This window comes from Ambystoma mexicanum, chromosome 10 (assembly GCF_040938575.1).
Source record: "Ambystoma mexicanum isolate Mex_15411 chromosome 10, UKY_AmexF1_1, whole genome shotgun sequence".
NCBI lineage: Eukaryota > Metazoa > Chordata > Amphibia > Caudata > Ambystomatidae > Ambystoma > Ambystoma mexicanum.
This window is the reverse complement of record NC_090932.1, coordinates 679158911-679185411: the sequence shown is the minus strand read 5'-3', so window position 1 is coordinate 679185411 and position 26501 is coordinate 679158911. Positions and strand designations below refer to the sequence as shown.

The following is a 26501-nucleotide window of genomic DNA, read 5'->3' as shown; positions in this document are numbered from 1 at the left end:
TGGAGGGGTTCTTGGGCTTAGATCTCGTGATCATGACAGCACTGCCCCTCAAGCCACCCCCCCCACCCAAAGATGTTACTGCGGGCCTGTGGTTTCTCTGGGTGATTTTGGTGGAAACGGGCTACTAAACTTGTATGTACATTGGAGGCTTGCTCCCAAGTTCTGTATAATACCCCGTACCCTTTTCAGTCTATCAGATAATACAGTGTATGCCTCTCATATGTTTCAAATACAGTATCTCTCATACCTCATATTCAGGATCATTATTCCCAGACGGTATTGGTGGTGGTTGTGCCAACGAACTACGGGTTCCCGGCTGGACTGCCTTTAGCAGTGAGACATGGAACACTGGGTGAATGTACAAGGAAGGTGGCAACGCCAATTTGACTGCCAATGTGATTGCTGGCATTTCCAGGGCTTCAGGTGTGTCATTTGCTGAAGTTCGCAGATGTCTTCTGAGCAATACGAAGAACAGTGAAAACCAGGTTGAACTGCATATAGTGTTATATGCATATTCCGCTGCCCATAGCAGATCAACCCAGTTCTTATCTGTGTGATTAAACATGCAGCAAAGGTATTGCTCTAGTGTCTTGTTATGGAACCTTTGCGTGGATCTTGGTGATTCCTAGCTTTGAAACACATTGTGTATAGGCGCTATTTAAATAAACTATCACATCATATCATATCATATCTGGGTGGCCTTCAAAGAGTAGTGGTAGTTTTGTATTATCCATACCTGCATTGCTGTGTCGGACAGGTATAGCCGGTTGCTATGGTAGGGCAGTCCACTTCTGTTTTCTCATTGTTGATCTAGTGCGATCCAAGCCTGTAGTTCTTCTGGTGTCATTTCAGTGTCTGACCGCCTCTTGCAAAGACTCCAAATCGGGGGGTGCAGTGTTCATGGTTGCCAGCAGCTTTTGTTCTGGGACTTGTAACAGGGCCAGGGCCTGCATAAGCGTTGTCTCCTACTTCAATGCAACCTATCCGAGAAAAGGCATCAGCTTTCCCGTTGTGCACTCAGGGTCGGTAGATTACCACGAAATCATACTCTGTGAAAAACAGAACCCACCTTAGTTGTCAAGTGGATTGTGCCTTGCCAGTTCTGAGATATTGCAGATTTCGAGGGTCCATGATAACCTTAAGGGGATGCCGTGGCCCCAAGAGGTAATGCTGCCATTCCCTGAAGTAGGCCTTTATGACCAGTAGTTCTTAGTCCGTTATAGCATAGTTTCTTTCTGCAGGTGTGCATTTCTTAGACCAGAACACTACTGGGTAGACTTGTTTAGTGAATGGGATGCGCTGGGTCAGTACAGCGCCCATAGCTACGTTGGAGGCATTGGTTTCTACCCATATGGGAGCTCTGGTTTCGGGTGTTGCAGAATCGAGGCCTGTAGTGAAATGTGTCTTCAGGATGTTGAATGCCCGTTCAGCATCTGGGGTCCACGAAAAGGTCTTAGTTTTTTTGGAGTAGCAAAGTGATGGGATGAACTACATCGGAGAAGTCTGGTATGAATCGCTGATACAAATTAGCAAACCCCAAGCAGCTCTGGACAGTCTTAACAGAGGTGGGAGACGGCCACTGGAGAATTGCTTCAACTTTACGTTTGTCCATACGGACTCCCTGCAGAGTCAAAATGAACCTCAAACTCCACTTCGGTAACATGGAAGGCATGTTACCAATAGGAGCAACGAGGGTGGTAACGAGAGCCATGGAGGGGTTCTTGGGCTTGGATTTTGTGATCATGACAATGGCATGTGCATACGGGGGTGGAGGGGGTGTCAAGATAATCCAAATATCCCTAAAAACCAAATTCACATTTTTTTTTAGCAAGATGGCTCAGGCCCAATTTCAGTTGTTGACAAGTGTGCTATCATAGTTCTCAGACTGTAAGCTAAGATTGCTTCCTTTGCTCTAAGAGTTGCAGCTTTATTAATATTCATGTGGTCTAACCATAACTCTTGTTTATTGAATGAATTCTTTCAACATTTTCCTCACATACTTGACCCACAACAGACCCTTGCCCCATCAAAATTCATCAGATGAACTAAGGCTTTGTGATATAAATCCAGGCTTGGCGTACACCATAATCTCAGGCAATATACTACTGGTTTCATTTGGAGTTCAATGCTAATGGGGCACAGGTCAAACTCCATATGTATGAGGTCACCGAGTATCCACTGAACTAGCATAATTGTACTTGTCAAAAAATTGTTTTCAACTTTATCTAACTAAGAAACATTAGCATAATCCCACATTTCTGCTCCATAGGAAGCAGATATGACCACCTGTTTGATGTATACATTTAACGCAGTAGAGATGGCTCATCTACCATGATGGTTTTATTTTATTTTTTATTTTATTGTGCATTTGTAAGGCACTTATACATGAAGTAAATTGTGTTCCAAAGCTCCCCACAGGGCAACAGGGAGGGAACCTGGGAGTGAAAAGCAAATATAAGAATGAAAAAAAAAGAGAGAGGTGGCCCTACTAGGCCTTGTGAGCATTCAGAACGTTCAAGTGCAGAAAATTGTTTTAAAAAACGACCGAACCACTATATTTTTGAAGGTTAATTTGTGCTTTTGCGACATGCGAGGTCCAGGACTCATTTTCATGAAGCCTGACCCCCAGGTAATCATAAAATATAACCTGGTAAAGGGCAAGGCCTTCAATTTTAGCGATTAATCTTTGGTGTTTGGCACAATTGGGCTTGCACACCACAGATTTTGTTTTTCCTACATTTAGAGTTAGCTTGGGATCCCTGCATTACCTCACAAACGACTCGGTGTTGCCTGAATTCCCTGCTGAGTTGTTGATAGAAACATGGCATTGTCCACGAAGAAAAGTGCCGGATATCTCTCAATACCCAGTTTAGGGGGATCCTGCCACTCCTTAAGCAGGGTTGTGATAACTTGCCCAATGTAGATACAAAACAAAAGAGGGGCGAAGACGCACACCTGCCTCACTCCTATAGTCACGTTAAACAAGGACGTCGCCTCCCCTGCCAACCCATAAAGGACCACAGCTTTATTGCGAGTGTTGAGATATTGAACAATCATCAAGAGATTGCATGGCATATTTCAACCCTGCAATACTTGCCAAATTATATGACACAAGACTACAACAAAAGCCATCTTGAGGTCGATAAAGATAGCATACAAATTTGCCTTCCTAAAAACGGTATAATTTTGCATGATCATAAACACACTGAAGCTTTGATCCACAATACGCCCTGCCCTTTTGGAACTCTGCCTGAATTCTGTGGATAATGTTGGTTTCATCAACCCACTCCTTTATGTGTTTTAAAATCACTTTGGCAAAAATGTTACCAGTGCTATCAAGTAGGGCCATTGGCCGATAATTGGCCAGGTGTTCTCCTCCCCCCACCCCCTTTTTATATATTGGGATAGACCAAGTGTAAGGGGACCACCGTCACTAGACCCACCCAGACAGGGCTCGACATCAGGGTTAACCGATGATCCATTAGCCAATCCCCTTCCATAAAGTTATATAAAAACCATACCAAACAACAGATATGGGGCAGGGAGGAGTGACTGGATTGAGAGTTTGGGGTCTGCAGTACATCTCTTCCCCCCGTTTGTGCCTCTGGGTTCGTACTGGTTATCATTCCTTCCCCTAAACCCCTTATACAGTGATCGCAACTTTGTAGTCTAATCCTCAAATATTTTCCGTTTACATTTCTTTCCCTTATCATACCTATCAGTGTACATTTTGCTACCAAACGCAGGTGGGTGACCAGCAAACTTGTCGGGTTCAGCACAAGGGCACTATAGGCGCACATGCAAATCTCTGGACAACGTTTTGCTTGTTTTAAGACTTGGTGCATCTTTGTTGCAAGTTTGTAATACAGGGTATTTCAGCTCCGGCAAAGTTTCGAGCTGGAGTAGCCAATAGGATCTCAGTTTTCACAAGATCCCATCAGTCATTCTGTGACAGCTAGGACTTTTCAGGGGGAGTTCTCTGTAACGTTGGCAGTTGCTACAGAATAAGTGGCTGTGTGTTTGTGAATGTCAGTTCAGATATCATCATACATATGTTAGCTGCCACCCCACCCAGTATCGTCACCGAGTTCAAGGGCTATAGTTTCTGGACTTTCTTTAAGGCTTCATGATTGGCACTGTGGTCATCATGAGCAGCACTGTGGTTATTCCAAGGGTCCCAGAATGAACAAGCACTTCAGGTCACATACATGCGAAGGACTTTAGGCTCCAACTGAATTACTAAGATGAGGTAGTTGTGCACACATCCGTAAGGGAGCTTATTAAGAAAGTAGATTCCAGTTTTAGCAAATGGAACAACTTGCTTCTAATGCACACAATTATTCAAACGGGTACCAAGTTTTGACACATTCAAAAACACGAAGCCTTGGAAGGCCCCCAACAAAAAGGAGGCTTCCCAAAACAAGGGAAAGTCACCCATATTGGTTTATAAATTGAAAGAATATGTCACAATGGATGCTACACACAAATGCAACACAACACCTTTAACACTGGCAGAGGTCCGAACGCCAACAGGTAAAGATTCTCTCTGCTGGGTTGGCTGTGCTTTCATGTAGGGTTTTGGTAATGGCATGCACCCCATTGTAGAGGATCACATAACAACAGTGATGTAGATGAAGTATGGAGAGCATGGGGTTGGGCAGCTGGAAGCTTTGCTGCTTCGACCTTAGTGGATAAGAGAAAATATCGATTGGTCAGAGACCCACAGAGCATCTTAATGTTTCTTCGTGAAGCTGAGCATCTATGATCCAAAGAGGGTGTTACAAGGCCATACCTTGGCATTGTCAGGAGGAGGGAGGAGGAACCAAGCCACAACCCTCCTCCATGTACCAGCTGTAATTGGTGAGGGTCGCATGAAACTCTTGCCAAGCCTCCACCAGATACTTGCCAGGTTGTTTTTGCTCCTATTGTTGCAATGCTGGCAGAAACAGACAAGTGGCTGAAATTAGTCCCACGCTGCAGGGGGACTGGGAAGCAGAAAGAAAGCAGACAGCCCAGGGAAGCTTCCGGAATATCAGAAGTGGAAGGGACACATTATGCATACCCTGAGGTGGTCAGACGGAAGGCGGCTGCTTACCAACGCGGCAGAGCAACAAACAACAGAGTCCTGCGAACCAAACAGGCAGACTTGCACAATGCCTTTTTGGTACCTTAGATCATCAGGCCTCAGAAGATAAAGGGACCAAACCTCCTCATCTAGACACACAGGGAGAGCCCTCGGAGGAGGGGACCAAACCACAAAAAACAATTGTCCTCCAGCATCGACATTAAAAAAACGCAGAGGGCCCGTGGGGAGAAAGTGAGCTGGGCTTAGCCCCCATCTTATGCATTTACCTTACACGCACCCACCTGGGGGAAAAGCTAGAGTTGGATTGGTAAAGGAGAGCTGGCAAATCCCAAGAAAAGGAAGAGGATTTAAGGGCAGACGAGGAAACAGGAAGTGTGGGTTGTTCCGGTGAGGTCAGCAGTGGAGGTGGACGAAGAGACCGGCAGGAAGAAGAGGGAACAGCTGTTTGTGGAGGATAATTGTGAAGCAGGAGAGATATTGGTAGAGGAGTGATTGTGGTTTTGCAGTTTGACTGTCCGTGTTTGCATAGCGAGTGAGTAGAATAACATAAGTCAAGTAGTGAATGTGAAGCAGCTGACACAGTGGAAGGAGGGTGTGTTACTAGAAGCAAGAGGAGAGTAGTAGTGGGTGGAGGAGAGGTGGACCCGAGCCAGCGATCCATTTGCAGGGCTACAAATGCCGTCGGCAGGTGGTTATGTGAATGGAAGCTGAGCAGAGTGGCGTTCCTGGAAGAACTAATCAATCGTTATGTTTTGTGTCCCAGGGAGGTGGCCAGCCCTCAGAGTACCAACTACAAACACTGCGAAGGTCAATATTCAGAAGGTACCGTGCGACCACCTCCCTTCCCACCAGAAGCAGGGTGTCTTGTGTCTCACTCGCAACAGTGCTGACCAATGGCAGAATAATAAAGCCCCAGCACAAATGTTGCATTACTAATTACAAATAGTTCCGGGGAAGGGTGAGCTTCGGTGTGGCGCTACAAAGGAGGGATGTCTTGGGATACTGTTCATTTGTCTGCTCCAATCATGTCACACTAACATACACACAGCACTAAGGATGGGAAATAACACAGCCAATAACTATCATGGGAACAATGGAAAATATGTACATTCTAAACGTAACCATTTCAAATGCTTGGACCGTTGTACTCATCCTATGAAATGAATGTTTGTTGTGCACCCTCTTGTCAGCTCACATCAACCAGTGTCTGTGCACTGTCCAGTTTGATTTGTGCTTACCCAGCTGTGATAAATAGCGTTACGTCTTGCCAGGGTGTGATCTTTTTGACTAAAATGTTTTATATGATGTGATCAGAGGACCCCTGTGTACAAGGCTATAAAATGTCTGACCTTTTACAAAATCTGGGCCGGATGGCAGCACAAAAGACTTTTACAAGTAATTCCCAGGGGTACTGGTTCCAAAACTAAAACAAATGCACACAGAGTTATTGCTGGATGTTACCTTTTCTCTCTCTAAACGAGAAACTCTGAAATGGCTATTCTTAAGCTGGAAAAGGGACAATAATAGTTGTAGAACGTCTTGGCTACTGTTGCCACTTAATGTCGACAATAAAATATTGGCCAAATCTTATACCCTGGCTACACCTTCTCGTGCCTGTCATGATGCTAAATATCAATCAAGGTTCATCCTAGGGCGTTCAACCCAAGTCAATCTCAGAAGAGTCTTTGATAACAGGAGTTCGGGGATTGTATGGAGACAGCAGGGTAGACCTCTGGGTGAAAGGAGCAGAGATCCTGGCCACTGCCTCGACCAAACGCCTGACAAACCTGCCTTGACAGTTAAAGGTTCCAGCAGGCCACTGAGCATAGCAGTTGGGAATGTAAGAGTAAGGTTTGACTCATCCCTCAGCTAACCAACATAACCAACAGCTAAAGGAATGTGAAATGGGTGACTGCAGTCCTTACATTTTGAACTGCACTTCAACTAAACCTTAGTTTCTTGGCTCCCATAAACCTTAGCAGGCTATTGTATTGTCTGAATTTAAACACAGACCATTTCCCTTCCCTGCCTATTTGCAGATGCTCGTTTTGTTCCCCATGGGGTACAATGTATCTATTTGAGACAGTCAGACAGAGAAAGAGACAAAGAGAGAGACATATGGCATTGGGAGCCAGAGACATGGGACCAGTCTGCAAATGTCCTGGGGTAGAAGTGCAGGGTTCCATGTTGCTTTGCAAGGCTTACTCCTGCCTTCCCTCGACTGACCAACTCCCATCTAAGATTTTCTACCACCTGACACTACACAAACAAACCCCTCACAGAAGGCCACCATAGGCCTAGCCGTTAGTACGTCAACACTAACCAAGCCACAAATAAGCTCTCCTATATACCCCTGTCGCACTCTCCCACATAAGCAGAAAACCATACTCAAAAGAGATGTAGTCTATCAGATCTTCGGCTCCTTCCCATGGATAACCTTCTTCTGCCAAGCCCAGCGAAAGTAGATTGGCACTCAGGAACCGGGTACATCCAACCTGCACCCATCACCACCACAGGTTTCACATTTGCCTTTCCCATTGTCCCACTAATGAACTCCATCCTCCTTTTCTCTTACAGATCCAAGAGTAGTACAGCCACCAATTGTGGCACAAAGACGATATATACAGGATCACTTACACACACACAAACTACATGTAGTAGCATTGATTGACCGACATCTATCTGCTGTGACAGCATTGTAAAACCATTTAAAAGTATTACCTTACAATGTTCCTTTATTGTATACAGTGCTGTGTAGGATGGTGGCGGGGGGATGAACCATCTCTAGTCACACTATTCTATACGGACAAGTCAGATAGGGTTTACACTGATGGCACTGTGTCTCAAATTGAGGAGAGGAAGCAGAGAATGGTGGCCTATGTCACTGATTCATTTTGCTCTATTAACAGCGTGCCTAGGTCTAGCCTGCATATTGCATGAATTCCACGTGCAGAGGGTGCTTCTCATTTATAACCAAGGTTGACGGTGTCAGGAAAACAGCAAAGATTCCACATGTACTGCTTACCCTGTATAGAATCAGACATATCTGCTCCCCACACGTCAAGTGGAGAAAGCACTGGAGACGAGTGCGAGCCATCGCGGCTCTAGCAAACACTACATTTCCCAGTGTTCAGAGCGCTCACCTCATGTACTACGTGTCATCACGTGACTGAGGTGCTGCTTATCCGGAGAGAGGAACTGTGATCCTTGCTCTTCAATGGTTTTCAGAACCAGTCCCGACCAAGTGGCATTCACGCCGTCCTGCAGCAGGCACGTCAAGTGCTTCTCTACGCTCTTCAGGTTTTATTTTTGCAGCTACCAGGGAATGGTGCAGAGGCTATTTGATCCTCTCCACCTTTGTTGGCCTTTACAAGACCTGTGTCTCTTTATATTGGATTCAGTCTTGCGTGACCCTTTGCATGGAATAGCAGTGGACCAATATATGATTTCGGAACATGGTGTCACTGTACACTGGCAAATTGCTTTTCTATACAAAAGACATTCAGATGTGAATATACTACCTGCTGTAGATGAGGTAAAAACATTTCGCAATTTGTCTTGTTTGTTTATAAATTGGAGCAGAGTAGTTTCGTTTGACAGCGCCTACCAGACGTTTTGGGGAGGGTTTGGTTTTAGATGGTGCCACAATGCGGGTATTCAAGCAGCCAGAATACTCCTGAAATTATAGTATCTTAATCATATCGCAATGATTTCTGCGATCACTAATCTGGTAGATTAGCTGTATTGCATGGCCATCAAATCATTGTTTCCCTGTCCATACCAATTTAACCAACAATCTAGAGTGAACTAGAACCTATTGTTATCCTATGCTCCGAGTGGTCTTGGCATTCTGTTCCCCAAAACTTATCTGGTCTCACATACCCATCGTACCTTAGCTTGGTATAAAAGCTCCCATTGAGTCAACATTGTGCACCTGGAAAGAGAACAGCTATTCCTATAGGCTTTGCAGTCGGTTCTCCTGGGATCGCTGCCTATTTGGTGTACCGCAATGTATACCATAGCTATTATCCATTGGGCCCACACTCGGCTAGATGGGAAATAGCAGCCTATTCCAGTGTGTTCGTCCTTGTACCTTGACAGGATTGATAGTGTCCCTTTTCTCTTTGGATTCCATCATTACTAAAGGACTAAATCTTGGTTTTTAGAGATTTGATGACCTGTATGTAAAAGATGTTTTGATTTCTCTTGGGTCTCGGTGCAAAGCTATTTCATCTATTTACAAGCTTGTGATGGTCTGGCATAAAGAGGAATTATTGAAAGCTAAGCACAGACAGGAAACCTTTTTTAAAATAGCCATTTAACACAAAGGGTGAGAGGAAATATGCAGCCTAACTAATAGTATAACCTTTAATTACAAAAATGGTCTCCTGCACTTCAAATTCCTACTTCAACTTTATTTGTTCATGCTGTAAAATGCATAATGCTAACTTCATACACCTCGCATGGACATGTACTGATTTTCAATTTATTTTGAAATTGGTTAAAAATAGACCATTATGACATGGTCAGGGACATTTCCCTCTCAACCTAGGGCAGGAGGCCGGTGTTGGGAGGGCCCCAATCTCTGTACCTTCAACCTGTGCCTGGCTGAAAATCATTAGTATCACATCTTCTCGCTCCCTACTTGTTATGCACAATAATCGCCAGTTTATTCTCTATTTTATTTTTCGTAGAACTGCGAGTACCAGTATTCCTAGCAATGGTGACCCGAGTCTGCAGCTCAATGGATAGACGGTAACCAGCGAAGCGGCTTGGGAATGCTGCGGAGATCACACCTGCAATACAGACACTCCACATAATATGGACATTAACACAAAAAGACCTCTGTTAGCATTGGGATGACATTTTCAAAAGCGGATGGAGCGGAGCGCAAAAAGAGGGTGGGGCTTAAGGCCAGGTATGTGTCTTTTTGTGATTGTAACACAGCCCCTGGGGAAAAGGAAGCCAGTGGTTAGCCCGGTGAACCAGCTGACAGAAGGAGCCAATATGGGTAAATGGGGAGGGCAAAAGGGGACTGAGAGACCAGGGAAGTGTGGGTTGTTCAGGTGAGGTCAAGGGAGGAGAAAAGGGGCCAAGAGACCATCAGAGGAAGGATGGTGCAGCCTAGCGTGGAGGAGAATTACAGATAGTGTGTGCAAGATGAAGCACTGATTGCGGAAAGTGGTGAGGGTGCGTGTCAGGTGAGTGAGACTAGGAGATGGTGTGGGGAGGTGTGATTGGGAGTGGTTGAGAAGGGTGACAGAGTGAAAGGAAGAGGACTGTGGGAGAAGGTGTAATGTACGGGGAGGAGAGAGCAGTGGTGTGTAGTAGTAGCGAATAGAGGGATGAAAGTGTAGTGGAGAAAAGGAGGAAGAGGGTGTAGTAGTGAGTAAAGACGGAGGAGAGTGTAATGGAGAGGAGGGAGGCCGTAGTAGTGATCAGAGGGAGGCAAGTGTAGTATAGCGAGTGTAGAGTGGTTGGAGGAGACAGTGGGAGGAGAGAAGTAGAAGAGTGTAGAAGAGAATAAGATCTGAGGGTGGAAGTATGGAGTTGAGAGAGAGAAAGGAAATGTTGGAGGGAGAAAGGGGAGAGACAGCAGTGAAATAGTAGAAAGGAGGCTAGGAGGAAGCGAAAGGATTCAGAGGAAAGCTCAGGGTAAGGAGCACCAGGGTGTGGCAGGCAAGGGCAAGTGCAGCCTGGGTAACTGGAAGGCATTTGACCCAGTCGTAAATATGATTGTTATTCATGTGGGAACACTGGATATGATCCACCAAGGAATTCCCAGAGGGAGACAGATATGGAAGGTGTTTGCCTTTAAGCCATCAAACAGCAAGTTGGCTTGTAGAAAGTAGGGGTTACCAATCTCTACTGACAACCACTGAGACCTAGTATAAGCAACTAATATGGGCAAATGAATGCAGAGTAACGTATCAGGAATGAAGGAAGGACCTGAGGGCCCAAAACACTGCACGGAGCTCCAGGACGTTGATATGCAGGGACTTCTCCGTCGGGAGCCAGAGTCCCCTTGCGTGCAGATTTTCGGTGTGCGCTCCCCACCCTTCTAGGGAGGCATCCGTGGTCACAGTCACCTGGTGGGCTGGGGTCTGGAAGTCCATGCCCGCCGTCAGATGCGCGCGGGTGCCCCACCACCGTATCGCTCGTCGGAAACTCTCGTCGAGCTTGATCCTTTCCTCGAAGCTGCCCGTCGTCTGGATCCAGCGCGCATCCAGGAACTCTTGCAACGGGCGCATCCGGAGCCTGCACATGGGAATGAGGTAGATGCAGGAAGACATCATCCCGAGGAGGGACTTGATGGACCTCACCTTGGCCGCGTCGGCCACCAACATCCGTTGCACCTTGCCCAAGATGGTCCTGGTCCTCTCCTCCGACGGGGAGGCCAGAAGGGACACTGTGTCGAGCCTCGCTCCCAGAAACAGTGCGACTTGCGCGGGCACCAGGTGGGATTTGGCGTAGTTCACGGAGAATCCCAGGTCCGTGAGGAGTTGGACGGTCCTTGCCGTGTGGACCACGGCGAGCTCCCTCGTCTTGGCGCGGATGAGCCAGTCGTCCAGGTAGGGGTAGACGTGAATCCCCTCGCGGCGCAGCTGCGCCGCCACCGGTGCGAGGCACTTGGTGAAAACCCTGGGTGCCGACCGCAGTCCGAAGGGAAGGGCTTTGAACTGGTAATGACGCCCTTGGACCACGAATCTGAGGAATTTTCGGTGCCCCTTTAGGATGGGAATGTGGAAGTAGGCATCCTCCAAATCCAACGACGATAGGAAGTCTCCTTCCTCCAGCTGACCCAGGACGTGCTGGAGGGTGACCATCCGGAACTTCTGCGCCTTGATGAACTTGTTCAGGCGTCGCAGGTCCAGGATGGGGCGCCATCCTCCCGTCTTCTTCTTCACGAGGAAGTAACGCGAGTAGACTCCGGAGCCCCGAAGCCTCTTTGGGACGAGTTCGATGGCGCCCTTTCTGAGCATCGCCTTTACCTCCAGGAGAAGTTGAGGGACGTGAAGTTCTTTCCTGGCCACGGGGGGGACGCGCGGGCACCTTCTTTGAAACTCGAGCGCGTGGCCCCGGGCCAGGGCGTCCAGCACCCAACGGTCGGTGGAGATGGACTCCCACACGCTGACGAAGCCCGCCAGCCGGCCTCCCACCGGGGTGCTTCGGTGGGGGCCCGACCCCACGGCCGGTTCAATCCTGCTTGGACGCGGCCTTGCCGCCTTGGCCTCCTTGGCGACGACGGCGGGGGCCGCCAGACTTGCCTCGTCCTCTGTAGGCCTCTTGCGACGACGAGCGGGCCGCTTGACGGTAGGAAGCGAAACCGCCGCCGGAACCTTTGGAGGCGCCCTTGCCTCCGCCGCTCCGAAAGGGCGTCCGCCGTTGCTGCAGCACTCCAAGGGCCCGGGCCGTCTCAGTATCCGCCTTGATGGCCTGAAGGGAATCGTCCACTGTCTTCCCAAACAGGTTGTTCCCGTCGAAGGGCATGTCCAGGACCCTGTTCTGGACGTCCTGCCGAAAGTCCGTAGCCTTGAGCCATCCGCGACGTCGAAGGCAAACGCCGTTGCCCATCTGGCGGAACCCAGTGTCGGCGATGTCCGTCGCCACGGTGATGGCGTGGTCCGAGGCCACCTCACCTTCCTGCAGGATCTCAAGGGCCTCCGCCCTCTTGTCGTCCGGCAGAAAATCCAGCAGGGGAGCTATCTTGTACCAGAGTTCCCTGTCGTAGCGGGCCACGATAGCCAAGGCGTTGGCCGCTTTAATCGTCGTCGCCGCCGACGAGATGACTCTGCGTCCCATGGCATCCAATTTCTTTCCCTCGCCGTCCGGCGGGGAAGTCGACGTGGAGGCCGCACCCCCCCCCGCTTTCTTCCTGGCTGCCGCGGAGACGACGGAGTCCGGGGTAGGCTGCGCCCGGAGGCATAGGGGGGCCGAGTCCGGGACCCGGTACTTTTTCTCGTACCGGTCTCTTTTCGCTGGCGTCGTGGAAGGGTTCTTGAGGAGGGAAAGGCCCTCATCCCAAATGTCGTCCAACAGAGGCACTGCGAGGACCGTCTTCCTCTTGGTCTCGCGCCGTTGGTAAAGGAAGCCTTCCTTTTTCTTCTCCTCAGGGCAGAGTTGGAAAAGCTCGGATGCCCTGGCGATCATTGAGTGGAACGATCCAATCTCGTCGGGCGGAGAAGCCCTGGGGGGAGGCGACGACGGAAAATCCTCGTCGTATGCCTCGTCGTCCGTACCCGTCGCTGCCGTGTCAGTCCCCGTATCATCCCCTCGGGTGGACGGGGAGGAGGGCTGGACGGGGCGCGACGGTTGAAAAGGAGGCGGTGGATGGATCCTTCTTTTCTTGGTAGGGGGAACACCAGAAGGTCCCGGTTCTGGATCCCCCGACGGGAGAGGTTCCTCCGTCGGTAACGGTAGTCTCGTCCTTATCTCGGAGCATAAGGACTGTATAGCCAACAAAATGGCCGCTGAGTTGTCTTGCGGCGCTGGCAGAGGGGAATCCGACGGGCGAGCAGGGGCCCCGTCGGTATCCTCGACGATGTCGTCGTCGTCACCTGCGTCGGGGCCCATTCCGACGGGCTGGTCTTGTTCCACGCCTAGGCCGTGGCTTAAGACCTCGATCAGTTCCTCTTCTGAGGTTGAGGCCGAATCTACGACGACGCCCTGCCCCCCCTTCTTCCCCACGGAGGGTTTCACGGGGGTCCTATCGATGGGCACGAAAGAAGACTCCCTCCGGGGAGGCAGGGAGATTCTGGGCCCCGAGGCCGCCACCACTGGTGCAGCCTCCACAGGCTGGGCCAGGGCCGCCGCGACCGTTTCGATAGAGGGCTTGGTCGAATGGATCAAGGCCTTCACCACCTTAGGTGCGCTCACCGCCTTATCCTTGAGGGAGGGGGCACTGCCACGCTCCTCCTCTGCCTTAGAGCTCGACCGGGGTCTCTCCAGGAGCTTCGCCGGGTGCTCGGCCTTCCTCTTACCCGACCCAGAGCGTTGGCTCGTGGTTGATGGTGCCGGGGAGGGTGCGCCCTGCCTGGCGCCCGTAGAGCCCGACCGTTCGGCGCTCCCGGTGCCAGCGGACTCGCGGTGCTTGGCCTTATGTTGGGCCCCCGTCGCCGGGGCGCCCTCAAAGGTCTTAGAAGACCGCTCAGATTTCTTCTTCTTCTCGCCAGACGGGCTCTTACCCTCCAGCCAGCTGGCGAGACGTTGATGGCGGTCCTTCATGGTCCGTTCCGACATGTTGCCGCAAAACGCACAGTCCTTCTCCACGTGCGTCTTGTCCCCATGAAGGCAGTAAAGGCAGAAAGAGTGTTCGTCCTCCTTGAAGACGTTCTGCAGCTGGCATCCAGGGCAGGCCCTGAACAGCTTTCCGGGCGTCGAGCTTCCCTTCTCCTGGGCCATCTCCGAGACCGGGCCTGAGAAGCTTCTGGAGTCCTCCGAAGTGTAGCTCGACGAAATCTTCACCCTTGAGGGGCACAGATGAATCCGACACGGGTCCCCGTTGATCGGATGTAGGATCGGTGGAGCTTGAGGCTCTTTTGACCGAAAATCGAAGTTTTTTGTGAAAAAGCGCGAAAAAATAGCACTAACGCTCGAGAGCAATAGCACGAGGATCCCAACACATGAACGTGCGGTAAAAATCTGAAGATGGCTGCCAGAGGCGGTGCTTAGGTAGAGGGCAGTCATTGGCTGTGGTCAGTATGACGCAGAGACCAGTGATTGGTTATTACTACGAAAGACAGATCAGAAACGAAACTGATACTGGTTTTTTCTTTACCGAGGATTCCCAGCCTGACGACGGGGAATATTCATGAGCATGTGAATCCATGCCAGACCCCATGCTGGAGAACCCAAAAGATAGTCATGCTTCATGAGATACTTATGCACCTCTTCACATTATGTATCTCCTGCTTTGTCACAAATGTCGTAAATTGTAATATTGTGGACTGCGATGTGCCTTGCTACTTATTCTACCATTCCAAATAACACAATCATCAACTGTTATAAATGGTTGGAACGTTTTATGTGTTAAGTCTAGTTATATTGACATCCCATAATCGCTGTATTCTTTCCTTCTTGAAATTTTCTTTTGTGTGATTGGGATTAACTTGAAATTCTCATTAAAGTTAAAATTTTAAAAGAATCATTCTAACATTGGATAGTTTCAACTTTCTCCAAACCACAGAGATCAGAGGGAATTTGGGGAAGTCAGAGTAGGTTGAAATCCCCTTCAATAACCAGCACATCTTCTGGGGAGTCCTCTTGAGCAAACTTCACAAAAACAAAATTGTGTGCATTTCTTGTTGCTGCTGGGTGTGAAAAAGCCCACCCGGGGAAACCCCCAAATTGTAAAGATCATCCACAAGTTTCCTTTTACGCTCCCATTCATGAGAGAGTACCATCAGCAGACAGAGGATTCACTCACATTCTGTTTTCCAGCCATTTGTGTAGGCACCAGATGCGTTTTCTTCTCAAATGCCAAGATGCGTTGCCTCTTTGAACAAGCAAATCAAACTACTGTGCCCCCCCCCGTTCAGGTAATAAATGGCAGTGGAGCCAAATCCATCAAGACCAGAACAGACTTGTCTCTGAACTACTACTAAGGAAGCTTTCAGGACAAGCTTGATGGCTCTGAATTTTAGAAGACCGATATGGAAAATCACCTCCTAACATTCCCATAAACCACTCACAGGTATGTCTTGATTGAAGGCTCAATGACATATTAGACATGCTTCCTTCCCGAGGGTTACCTGCGGCAAACGTGGGTGGAAAGGCTCACTGCATCACACTGGATGGAGACCTCCGTCTCAGATCTTTGTAGACCCACAAATCCACCCAGAGAGAGAAGATTCTTCCCATCTTCCTGAAATTGAGACCGACCCCTCAACTGCTGTCTCAGTTTAGCCCGGAAGGACTATTAAAAAGGTACAGGGGGCCAGACCTAGAATCCTGAGAAAATCCCAAGCTGGGACTTTGCTGGGTCCCATAAAGTGCTTGTGACGGTGTCCTGAATTCTGGGAACAATCTCCTGCAGAAAGAATATCATGCCTAGTTCTGTATCCAAAATCACACCAAGGAACTGGAGCTGTCTGGAAGGTATTAGTCACGACTTCCTGTGATTTAAAGCTAGCCCAGATGGTGTAGAAGGTTGCATCATCACCAGTAAATCTTCTTGAGTGTGTGCCTCCAACCTTATCCCGAGGAGCAAGTCATTGAGGCAAAGAAAGACAGACCTTTTGATGGGGCGCCACTATCTTTGTGAAAATTTGAGAAGAGGGCCACAAAGAACAGGAGAGTAACAAACCGGTAATGTGTTTAACCCATTACAAACTTTAAGAACCGCCAACATTTTCAGGCGATTGAGGTGGAAGTGCATGTCTTGAAGATAAACAGAAATCAGCCAATCTTGTATCTCAAGAGCTTGAAAGACATGAGCGAAAGTGGCCATCTAAATGTGTCCTCATCAAGAACCTCCATCTTTTTTGGAGCTAGGAAGTAATTTGAGTACTTTTGACAGTGCACAAAGTTACACAGCCCCCTTGAAGGCGAGTTATCAAAACTCCTTTAAAAGAATGGGGTCTAAGAGAAGCCTTGCCAAGCAACAAAAATTCTGAGGGCTGCATTTGTATTAATGAGAAAGTGTTACAGTGGGCAATTGTCACCCAATGTTTCTATATTATCCTCTTCCACTCCTGAGGGAAAAGCTGAATCCTGCCCACCATAGGTGAAGAATGGGAAACTGCGGAAACTTCAAATCAATTTATTTGCAGGGATTACATAAGGGACCACAGTGCTTTGTTTTCCCTGACCGGCACAATCCCCTTCTAGATGGTTGCTGGCAAGGGTGTGATAGCAGGCATCTGCAAGAATTGGGGCCTAAATAGGATCTTAGAAGAAGCAAAATGATGAATTGGGTAGTCTGGACCAGTCCTGAACTGTATTCACTATGTTGTACCTATAGGTTATCCAGCAGGTGATCAGATATCAACACAAATATAAAAGACATGTAAAAATGTATTTCAGAATCTCATCCTACCCCTTGCACAGGGCTAAATCAGATAGATATGGCAAGGCCCTGGTTTTAGCATTTGCTAAGCCTTTATCAGCCTAGAAGCTGACAAAGTATTGTACTTTGCGCCCCTAACTACACCTCTCCTCATATTTAGCCAACCAAGGACTACTACTCTTTGAAACTTTTCCACATATTAGAAGACAGCGGAGCCTTGTATCAGACACTGATTTAATAGTCAGCAGAAACTTACCATTCTAGAGTTTTGGGGTGGAGGGGGGGGGGGGTTACGGTTTGTCTTGATGCAATACACTGCGTAACATATGCTCTTAACATGTGTCTTTTACATTTGACCTTGAATGGAGAAAACTCCTTTTTAATGACAATAATTGACTAGTAAGATCTCCAACTATCTCTTCTGGCCCACTCTTTTGCTGGACCTCTTTTCTTTTACATGGACTAACCATCAACCGCCACGGTTTTAGTCATGTAGCATAATATCATCAGTAGACCTCAATGAATAACCCAACAGCAAACAAATGTTTCACCAGTGACCAAAAAGGTGACACTAGAAGATTAAATGGACAAAGTTAGCATTGCCAGGTGTGGGCATTGTAGTTCACCTCCAAATGATTGGCATGTTGCAAGTATCTGAGTGGGCTGCATAGCCCCCCAGATATTAGCTTCTCCACTCCTTTACTGCAATCATGTTTCACCTTAGTCCTTTCAACATCACAAACGTATGAGTAACCATGACTTCAGTGGTCAAGTGGGTTACCCATCTGAATCCTTTGCACACAATCTGTAGTGCGCAGAAATCCTACCTCAGAACAGGCTACAACCAACAAATACTTTACATCCTTTTTGTCACCATCACAAAATCATCTCAGCAGCATTACAAATTCACTTACGAAAAAGTTAACCAACACCCTGTCAATCGGTTCTCTCTCTTTAAATAGAAGCATCTTACAGAGTAGCAAGTTTAGATCAAGAATGCACAGCTTCTGGAAAAACATCAGTCCCTTTTAATGTCCAGTGCACAACGCTGCATGAGCCTTTCTAAACAAAAGTGTTTTTTGAAGAAGCTCTTCAAAAGGTCAAGCACCTATCTTACTTCGAATGACCAGCACCTTCAACTCAGTCAACCATTACGCGCCTCTTTAGTTGCCTGTAGAGCTGGTTTGTCCAACCCTATTCCAGATTGGTATGAAAACCTTCTGATGATCTGAAACGAGAAAGTGAAGTTTGGGCCCTCCTCGACACATAATTGATGTTATAATTCATGTGTTGATTACATCTTTTCTCTTCAATACCTACATAGGGCAACTTTCAGAGTTCTTCAAGCTTTAGGCCTGAAGTTCACAATGTACAACTATGATGCCAAGATTGTAACTCACACTAGAAAGACTGAGCGGTCGAGCGAAAAGTGGGAGCCTCAAGATACTGGACAACATATACATACAACCAAAGCTATCCAACAATTGGTAAGGCAATGCTTGCTTCAATATCATGTAAATGCAAATATCCTAACTTGAGAATTCCCAATTTACCACGCTGTGCTTGCAACAGCCGTTATGGTTGACACTTCACCAACCCTTGCCAGCACAGACCGCAACCTCATTCTGTTCAAGCTCTCTGTAAAAGGCATCCCTCATATCAGAACATCAAAACAGTAGCATGTCAAAGGCAAGGCAGCATTACTTCTCTTTTACAAGCCATGCCAAAAATGGGCCAAGCCTGCCTAAAAGTATCTAACTGGCTACGCACTGAGAAGCTAGTGAATGTATAATAACTTCTGTTGATCACTGAACTAGATTCCGACCTATATCTGGTGGTAAAGCCTTTTAGGCTTCTCACATCTATTGTCACCACCTTCCTATCAGACATAACCAGGAAATGTGTAGATCTTGGTGTCCACCCTGTAGAATTCAATCCCACTTTCCCTGAGAGAAGGGAGAAACCACATTTAATTTGGGGACAAAATGAAAAAACTTTCTGTTAGTCTCTAAATAGTTTTGCTTTCGTTGCCATTTCTTACATCCCTCCCATTTCCCCCTTGCTCCTCACTGATCATACTCTTCCCCCATTCTATGTTCTGTGCTCAGAAGCAGTAATGTTGGCTGAAGGAGAGTGCTAGAAATGCATTAATGTACTTATTAATAAGTACAAATAAGTACAAATAACACAATCATCAACTTCTGTACACTGGATAGGTTATAAATGGTTGGAACGTTTTATGTTCAAAACAGTTTGTATTCCTAATCTGGTGCCCCAGAACCATAAATCTCAATGTGTGATGGAAACATGGTCAGTGAGAGAATGTACTCATTTTGTATCAGTTAAATAGGTGTAGTTAACTTATCTTGTATACAAATCAATATTAATAGGTATAAATACAAAAAGGTCTTGGCTTGCCTTCTGCTATAAAGCAATCAGTTTCAGGTCTAGTTTCTGTTAGGGAGAATTCTCTGTTTAGGCTGAATTTCCTAACCTAGTGAGTCACCCAGCAGCTTTGCTGGATTTTTGGGGTTTATTTGTTTCTCCTGCCAAGAGTGAGACTCTTTTACCCTCACTGTTGGACATGATTTGAGTGTGTTTCTTTGACTCTAGATGTGTTTAATGGGCTATGGGGTCTTTTACTCCATAGGGCTTCATGTGTTTTTGTGATGTGTGTTACACAGCACCCTCAGTGCAGTAACACAGGGGTGTCATAGTGACTCCCCAGTATAGACTCCATACCCTGGGACTGACTACTGTCTCCCAGGGTCTGTAAAGTCACCATTGACTTTACTAGTCTTAAATTCTGAACAGAACCAGTACAAACCATCATATTGTGGACGTACTGGCTGGGGCAATTCGTCGAGGGGGCACGTCTCCGTCCCCCCTGATCGAGTTTTGGCTGGTGGCAATGGATACTACTTTTTATATTCAACCGCAAATATTTCTCTATGGGATTTTCCCATTGTTCGAGGCTACTATCTTTATTTATTTAATTACGATAGCCTCGAACATACCGCCGGTTTATTTAATTAATATTAATTCTCCGGTTGGTATTTTTTGCCAAAACTCGGTTCTAAAATGGCGTTTGTGTTCTCTTCTGTGACTCCAACCCAAGTCGAGCCCTTTGTTCCACTTTTTGGCGGGCTTCTCCACAGAAGCCCTCCAAAGTGGTGCCACTCTGTCTGGGGTACTTAGGAGGGGTGGAGGGGAATTTAGGCACCCTGGACTGGGTTGCCTAGGCAACTCATGTCGCACTCCGTCCTGATTAGCCCAAGTGGTGAGCCGGCCGGCCGGCTGTTTAAGTGACAGCTAGGCTGAGTGAATGGGGGTTTTCTGCATAAAAGCAGGGCTTTGGGGACTGGAACTTCAGAAGTCGCCACAGGACCTAAGAATCTGACGAGGGAGAAGCTGAGCCGACCTGCCACGACGACACCACCGGTGGAGCCCTGCTGGACCGTCTCACCACTTTTCCCAACGACAGAGGAGATCTCCCGTCGGAGAGTTTTCTTCCTTTGACTGGTGGGGATAACCAGTTTCACCGTCTTTTCGCCTTCCCGACGTATCTCGTGGCCGCCTTGCCTGTGCCAAGCACCCCGGCAACCGGGATACCACGTTTTACCACGACCGCAAATTAAAGGGTAATACCTTTAACCGGAAAACTCTGTTGCTGGTTTCTTCCCTGGCAGTGCAACGACCTTCATCTTTCCTCCAAGTCGAAATCTTCTCTTCCCCTGGACGACGACGAGACTTGCAACAGCTGCCAGGAACAACTGCCACCGCTGGAGGATCCTTCCCACTTAAGGTACCGTGTCCCGCCCGGCTTCCCTTGCCACCGACTGTACGGGGTAGATTTAGCCCCCGGCTTTCGAACCTGGGTTAGCCTGGGACACCCTGGCTAAACTTTTCTGAGCCTCTCTAAACTCTTTTCGAACTCTCTGCAAGACTTTCTAAGCCTAGTGTAACTGTGTGATCTTGGGCGCATTTGTGCTCTTCTCTCGCTAAGAGTGGGCCCAGCCTAAGGACTTTGGCTCACAAGTGACTTTTGCTCTTCTGCCTTGCTAATAGTGTTCCTAAAGCTTAGAGTGGTGTACCTTCCCATATTCTGTCTTTTTCCCTCCCTTCTTCATGAACTTATTGGAGTGCCATCTATAGTTAAGCGCTCACCTCTGTATGGAAATAAGTGGTGTTAACTAAGACTTATCTAATAAGGAATAAGGGTTGTATATATTATAATAGTAACTGTGTTTAGAGTGTTTTACAATAAGAGTGCTGGAGTGTTTCAAACAGTGTGTTTGTTAAATAAATAATTATATACTTTGATACCAAAGCTCTGGTCAGTGTTTGCTTGTATTGTTGTATCTGAGTGCCTATTGTGTATACTTTGCATACTGCCTAACTCTTCTTGAGGGACGTCTGACTGCTCAGCCACAGCTACCAGGTAAATCTGGGTGGTACAGACTGCTACCAAGTGGGTTTACTGCTAACACCTGTAGTCCTAAATCTTTTGCAGTGTTCCCAAAGGGAACTGCACAGGTTTCTGCCTAACAGTTTCCAACAAGTCTGTTGCATTTGATTTTGACCATACTGAGAAACAAGTTTTTAAACTACAGCAACTATATTATCTTAACCATGGATGGTTCCATACCACCCCTCAAATCATAATCTGCAAGTGCATACATAGAGAGGCAACTGCACAGAATGTGGGGTTATAATTAAAAAGAAAAGAACACCCTTGACAGTTGCACATGAGTAGGGTACTGCTGCCACATCAAGCTGGGACACAATGTGGATATGTTCCGAGGCAACCACGCTGTTCATGGGGGAGGAAACAGGAGAAAGGGATTTATACTATGTACAGCAAACACACCCAGGTTATTTTTAGGTTTATGTTGGGCAGAAAACTCTTGATAAACAGGTTTACCTGCTGCATCTTTCAGGTGTGTGAACCATGCACAGTGAAGCTAGTCTCAGTATCACAGTAATTCCCTCCAAGGAATTAATCACATTTCCATCAGGCTCATCTTGCTCAAGCCGAAGCAGCAGGACTGAAGCCTTTTCGCACAGGGCATTCCACAGCAAACTCTTTATTTTCATATCCACTGGAGCAGTCCTTCAATAAAAAAGAAATGTAGTAAAAACCTTATAGTAGACAAATGCACATGCCCTTTTGCAGTGCCTCGTCAAGGGATAAAAAACATCAATGCTCTGAGAATCATACAAAAGGCGACAAAGCAAGTGAAAGCAGACCCATTATACATGCAAAGATGACAATGTAAAAATGATTCATATGTAACTGTGACTAATTGACTTCTGCCTGGCACGAATACACAGATGAGTAAAGTTGAAAGCACCCATTCAGCCCTCACGCTTCTACAAACCATGAGCCAACACAATCAAAGGGAAAAACAGCCACAGTTAAGAGATATACCCGCTTCGCATTTGTGGTAATGTGGGCCATGGGAAGGCTATACTCTCAAGAGGGGCGTGAATGTGGTTCAGTAGCAACCCAAACAGCGAAATAAAACAGTCCAAAATAATGGAATGTCCAATCAAGGTTCTATAAAAAATATATACTTTAATCAAACGCACGATGTACAATAATAACCAACTAGAAAACACTGTTAAAACCCACACCTGTAGAAGGAACACAGAATATGAAAAGATACAATAAATGCAGCGCACTGGGTAATGAGACGGGGGGAGAAAAGGCAATAAAAGACCATGATGTTCAAAGAAAATGCTCTTGTGGGTGCAAAAGGGATTAAAATTAACCTATCCAGTCTCTAGGGCCCAAAGATGGACCTGGCGGGGGGTGGGGGGTGGAATATTAGTCAAAAATACCTTTGCAAAGGTCTTGGTGGTCCGGCAGCATCAAACCAGGCCTCGCGTTTTCGATCGCGGGTTCCCTTAGGTTAAAGATGTGGTAGTCGAAATGGTTCAGCAGCAAGCTAGCATAGTGTCAGGGTCGAACGGAAGGTAGCTGCGGTCTGGAATCGTCCAGTCGAGCTGTGCGGATCGGGTGGTCCCCAGGTTCAATGGTCGAGGATCGACGGTGGTCGAGCTGGTACTGGGATGTGCAGACAAATCTATTCTATGCAGGGATTGGAGGTTGTGGATCAAGAGACACCAGGGTCGGGTTGATCAATTTACCGGAGCAGCGATGAAGAGGTTGGTGCTGCAGATGTGGAATCGAACAATGCAAGGCAGCAGTACTTCATTGATTGGTTCGAGCCTAGGCAACAACGCGCTTCAGCTGGCATGACGAACAGAGTCGAACAGGCAAACAGCGGTTTGAAGAACGACGTATGTCAAAGGCAGGGTTGAAGGGTCCCAACAGTTTGTTTGGTGTTGAACATGCTCGAATCGTGCCTCGCAGCAGGTCGACGTCAAAAACAGGGATCTCGACTGTTCTGGCTTCCAGGTGTTGTGAGTCCCACTCCAGGGTCTCAAAGGCGAAGGTTAGTCCTTTCTTCGGTTCCCACACAAAATGCTGATAGTCTGATAGTAGAAAGGACAAACTAGATTGGGAAAACCTGGGAGGGTTGGGCAAGGACTGTGCAGGGGGGTCTCTGCTGCATTTTTTCCAGGGAAAAATGTGAAGTAAAAATGGACATTGTACAGTATAAACACATACAACCCCTCAATATTAACCCCCCTTTTGTATGATCACCAGCTATTGTTAGTTTAACAACCTCAGTCACCCACTCCAATATGGGTCCCAAAGCAGTTTCTTCATAGAAATGTCAATGAGCCTAGTCTCCAACTTTCTCACCCCAGACCATCACTCCAAACTGCTCCACCATCCTAACTTTTTTTGTTAACCTTTTCAGCAGCCTTTCACACTGCCAGTCATCAGAACCAATACTCTGCACTTGTCTGGATTGTTTCTTCATTCTCCATCTCCTTAAACATGAGCACCTCAAATTCCAACCACCTCCTAGTGGGTTCAGTCTTTCGCTAATACTCTTCACCCGGAAAGTTCCATTCTACTCTCCAATTGTCTCTCGGCCATCCAACATTAGATGGAATGCTGCTATCTTCAAAGCAATCTACCTGCCTGCTCAACATGCTCCACTCCCAATTCCCTTTCTCCCTGACCTTTACACACCCTCCCTCAGGCCTGCAACCTTTCGATCTTAAACTACATCAATGGAGCACCTCTCTCCCACTGTACATACCATATAGTGAACTCTGAAATTGTATATCAATACCTAATTATCTGTCAATTTTGTACAGAACTTGGGTTGTCAGCTTGTGCTGCCCACATTCCATGTTCTTGCTAGCATGTTCACCATCCAGCAACTGAATCATTACCTTCTCTTGTTATCACTTTGATCTTTTGTAAAACAGGCTGCTCACTGTTATCAACATCATGTACAGTGCTTGTGATCAAAACGTTCATGTTCTTGCTCAATGAACACAAACACTTTAAAAATATATTTTACACATTTGAATGAATGCAGTAAATGTTGTCCATGTAGTTTTTGGCAACAGGGTGATAACGCGCAAGTGAACAAAACAAGAGAACCAATGCTGGTTTCCCGATGTATATACGTTACATAAACCCAAGGAATAACTAAATTCAGTGGAGGTGTGGCCAGCTGCCACCATGCGAAAATGTCAGAACTCTGAGCTCTAACTCAGCGACAGTTATTCAATCTGGTCAGGGGTCTCATCCGGTGCTGTGCGAAGCGGCATCTGCAAGAGGGTACCTGGAGTGGTCGAAGCCCTGTTCTGACAGTTTGGGGGGACCCATCACAGCAAATCTGCAACAGGTCAGCAACAAAAGAGCCACAACTGTAAGATGGGAGCCGCTACCAATCCTACCTATGTCCCAGAAGGAACGAGAGTGAGGGGTCCTAGCCCTCCACCTGTGTACCATTCTTCCTGGCTGTTGTGGCTCCTTTCTGAGGCATTCACTCATGGGCCACAGCGATCAGACAAGTACAGTGCTTCGCTGGTGCCAGGTGTGCCAGGTGTTTCAGACTGGAGGAGTGGTGGCAGTGGCCCCGAAACCGGCAGCGTTTACAGTCATGATAGATGGCATAAAGAGGGGTTTGGAGCTCTGAGATCTCAATCAGGGGTGACTGAGCATGTGGAGGTCAATAAGGAAGGGTCCCTCTGATCTGGAGTGTACCAGTGATGTGAAACACCATGATCTGTCCCCAGCATGGGGGAACCTTGGCAAGCAGGGGCACCACTGGATGGGCAATTGTGAGGCACCTTATGCCCCCCCTTTGTTATTGCAGTCTACCAACATCAAGCGGAGTAAATCTATTTCACCCTGGGGGTGGTCCCAGTTTACGACATCTCTCTAGACCATCCCATTAAACATTCTGAATAGGGGTTATCTACCATCTCATGCCTTGCTGACCTGGACTCTCAGCGGACTAATTTTAACATTGAGTAAACCCTCAGTTCCTGGGATGGAAGTGGAATACCCCCACCACCCACCCGGGTGCGTTTAAACTGCGCTTATAGAGAGGTCCAACTAATTATATGCCCCAGCGTACCAAGAACCCAACCCAGCAAGGCCCCCTTTCATCGTAAGTCCCTGCCCAACACAACATTTCTTACCAGTTGGCTCTGTTGAGCAAAGAACATCTAAAAAGAATGCCAGCCTTCCCTTCAGGACACTCCTCCAGGCTCCAATCTTTTAGTTGAAAACAGAACAGGGAAAACAGCAGCAGACATCAGACCCGAAATTCAGTCCATGAAGAAGGGGTGTCATTGAACAAGCCGCTGCGGCATGATCCCAACACCGCTCAATAATCCTGGACAAAAGGTATGGAGGATTTGGGAGCCATCTCAAAGGAATTGTCACATAAATGTGAATCCCTTGAAGAAAAACAATTATAAAAATCGATCGCGGAGAGACAACCTACGCATACAAAATCTGAAAGAAGGGACCGAATAAAGGGCTGTGTTCGTCCTAGGTTTGCTCGAATCTGGGATGTTGCAAACCCGGATACAATATTGGTGAAAGAGCTCGCCGTGCAGGGCCTCAGATCAAGAAAAGCATGCAAGACATCAGGACATAGTAGTTAAGCTATCTTCTCGTCAACAAAAGGAACACATCCTAAAGGAGGTCAAACGTGAGACCCCACTCTGCTTCCAGGGCTCTGAGCTACAGGTCGACCAAGACTTGGCGCAGTCCATGCTCAGATAATGCTGGAAGTTCTCAGACATTATGAAGGAATTGACCAAGCATCAAATGTGCTCATCACTGGCTCTTGCCAGTGGGTCTACAGTTTCAAAATAATGGCCACACACAGTATACAAGATCCAAATCACGGTCTAAAAATCCTTAACCTGTCAAATTAAATAGGTGACCAAGCAGGTACATCAAAGTCACAGGAGCAGCGTGACCGGATAAGCTCATGGAATTCCATGAAGACTAATCAA

At 47.2% G+C, this 26501-nt stretch overlaps 1 protein-coding gene across 3 annotated transcripts in view; it reads right to left on the bottom strand.

Annotated features, from left to right (window-relative positions):
- Nucleotides 1–26501, bottom strand: part of ATR (ATR serine/threonine kinase) — a 1676349-nt gene that overhangs the window by 1436834 nt on the left and 213014 nt on the right. For all 3 annotated transcript variants that reach the window (XM_069618270.1, XM_069618272.1, XM_069618271.1), the window contains exon 6: nt 22018–22206. In XM_069618270.1, the coding sequence (XP_069474371.1) occupies nt 22018–22206 (189 nt within the window). The remainder of the gene's footprint in view (nt 1–22017; nt 22207–26501) is intronic.